The 2,544-nt window shown below is 45.4% G+C and overlaps 1 protein-coding gene across 5 annotated transcripts in view; it reads right to left on the reverse strand.

Annotated features, from left to right (window-relative positions):
• Window positions 1–2,544, reverse strand: part of CLASP1 (cytoplasmic linker associated protein 1) — a 261,001-nt gene that overhangs the window by 168,246 nt on the left and 90,211 nt on the right. For all 5 annotated transcript variants that reach the window (XM_012727152.1, XM_012727132.1, XM_012727159.1 and 2 more), the window contains exons 4-5: window positions 2,015–2,118; window positions 1,077–1,168 (exon numbers count right to left, since the gene is read on the reverse strand). In XM_012727152.1, the coding sequence (XP_012582606.1) occupies window positions 1,077–1,168; window positions 2,015–2,118 (196 nt within the window). The remainder of the gene's footprint in view (window positions 1–1,076; window positions 1,169–2,014; window positions 2,119–2,544) is intronic.

The following is a 2,544-nucleotide window of genomic DNA, read 5'->3' on the forward strand; positions in this document are numbered from 1 at the left end:
AGCACTACCTATCTATAGTAAGTAAGCACTTCCTATCTATAGTAAGTGAAGTACTTTCCTGCCACACCTGAGTCCCACCCCTTCCCACATATGGCTGTCTCGGCATTCCGGTTTCATCACATGATGCTTCCTACGTTGCCCAATACCATCTATCCAACTAAATGGCAAGTCCACCGTGGGTTCCCACGGCATTCGGCGTCCATCCGTGCATAGCTCTGCAACCACAGACATCCAGTCACCTGCTGAATGAAAGAACCTGACAAAATGGCTACACAAGATTCAGAAACAAGAAGGAACTGATTACTGTGCAGGCCGCATCATGAATGCAACCTCCTGGAAATTCTGCTGAGTAAAAAAAGCCAGTCTTGAAAAGGTGCTATTCCATACAATTTAATTGATATAGCATCACTGAAACAACAAAATCACAGAGATGGAGAACAGATTAGTGGCTGTCAAGAACTAGGGTCTGGCTCTAAGAGGGCATCGTGGGAGCCACGGATGATGTACACGTCTTTAACCTTGACTGTGGTCACAGTCCTGTTACATGGAACTACACAAGTGGCAGAACTGCCTAAGGACACACGCGTGCACACACATACACACACAAATGTGTGTGCTGGCTGGAAGATCTGAATAGGGCCTGTGGAGTATATCAACACCCGTTTTCCTGATCATGACATTTAGCTACAGAGATGTAAGATGGTACAGAGTCAACCGCTAATCTGTTCTCCATCTCTGTGATTTTATCGTTTCCAGGATGTCCTATCAACTAAATAGTATGGAATAGCACCCTTTCAAGACTGGCTTTTTTCACTCAGCAGAATTTCCTTGTGGTTGCCTTTATGATGTTGCTTGCACAGTAATCAATGCCTTGTTGCCAAATTCTTCTGCAGCCATTTTATCAAGTTCTTTCATTCAGTGTGTAGGGGGAGGGGTGGAGAGGGGAGAATACTGGGAGGTGAGCAGTAGCACCTCCCAGCACATTTCTCCACAACTTCCTGTAAATCTCTAAGTATTTCAAAAGTAAAAATAAGCAAGTTGAGCCAAGGAAATTCTCTGGCTCCGCCTAGACTCACGCATTGAGTGTGGCGACCAGGCAAAGACAGGTGCCTTCCCGAGTCCGGAAATTCTTATGCTTGAAGCCTCCCAGCATCCGGTCCCAGACGTACTGCAGAGACAAAGAGCAGGTGAAAAGGGGAGGGGTGGCTTCACTGGTGCTTCCTTTCACCCAGGGCCAGTAATGCCTCTGGTGCCAAGAGACAGCTGCCATGAAGGCATTTCATCCTCCCAAGAGCCACTGAAAAGGTGCTGCGCTATTATTTATATGTCAACTAAAATTTGTAAAGACACAACCCTTTATTTTATCTCATTTAATGCTCTTTCAAACCTGAAAGGGGGGTGTGACTGTCCCTATTTTATCATAGATGAGCGAAGTGATGACAACGGAGGTTAGGGGCTGGCCAAGATCTGACACGCAGACTGCTCTCTCTGCCTACAATGATGTGCCCTTCCTCCACAAGGCCAACACCTGCTCATCCTTTAAGATGAGTTGAAGTTTTACCTTCTCTAAGAAAGCATTTTCTGGTTACACTTCCAGCTGGACCCTAGAAAGAAGGGCTGTGTCCTCCTGTTCACCCCTTCCCTACGGGATGAGGTCCTCAAACAGAGGTCTGGACTTTCCAGATATCAAGGCTGCCTTTTTTCAGAGAAATGGAGAACCAGTGACCTAAATGAACTTGGGAATCTGTTGGATCAAACCAACCCCACAAAACCTGGCTCATGTCCACTCATTAGTCCAAGTCAGCCCTTTGCCATTTGGTCCTTATTAAAATGTCCTATTTGGCCGGGGGAGGGGAGGGGTACAGGGAGAACAGAGGGTTTTGGATTAAATACCATGAAAATTTCCATCTATAACACACCAGCTGGAAAGAAATGAAGTCTTTCTCAATGGTATCTCCCCGGTGGATGCTGGTACCAACACACCAGCCGGTGCAGAGCACTTGCCCAGTCCTACCTGAGGATTAGCAGCTTGATCCATGATCTTCAGCAGCAGCGTTTGGTCTTGCTCCCTCACTGAGTCTTTAGCATCTCCCAGTCTGTCTATTAAACTTGGCAGCACTGGAAATCAAAATGCAAACTGATCAAATGAAAATCTATTGGGGGTCTGCTATTCCCCACTGCTGATTACTTCAGGACCTGAAAAGACAAAATCCTGGTCTAAGTGCTATATAGCAATCTCAAACTCTACAGTTCTATTTTCCTTGCTAAAATCCACAGGTGTTACTATAAGGATCTGAAAAATCCTTTTCATGTGTTTATAAAGTCTGTCTTCTTCCTTACCCTGCTTTCCTCCAGCCATCTCTACATATTTTTACACAGGTGAAATATGATTCAAATATGTATCAATAGAAGACCTTGGCAGTAAGGGTCAACATAAAGGGAAATTAGGTAAGACAAAGGCCTCCAAACATAGCTGTTTAGGGGTTGAATGGGTGGGTGCCATGGCCCAAGATTTCCTCTACCCTCCCTGTGTGTTTAACTTCA

This window comes from Condylura cristata, unplaced genomic scaffold (genome assembly GCF_000260355.1).
Source record: "Condylura cristata isolate star-nosed mole 26May11 unplaced genomic scaffold, ConCri1.0 scaffold00002, whole genome shotgun sequence".
In the NCBI taxonomy this organism is placed as follows: Eukaryota; Metazoa; Chordata; class Mammalia; order Eulipotyphla; family Talpidae; genus Condylura; species Condylura cristata.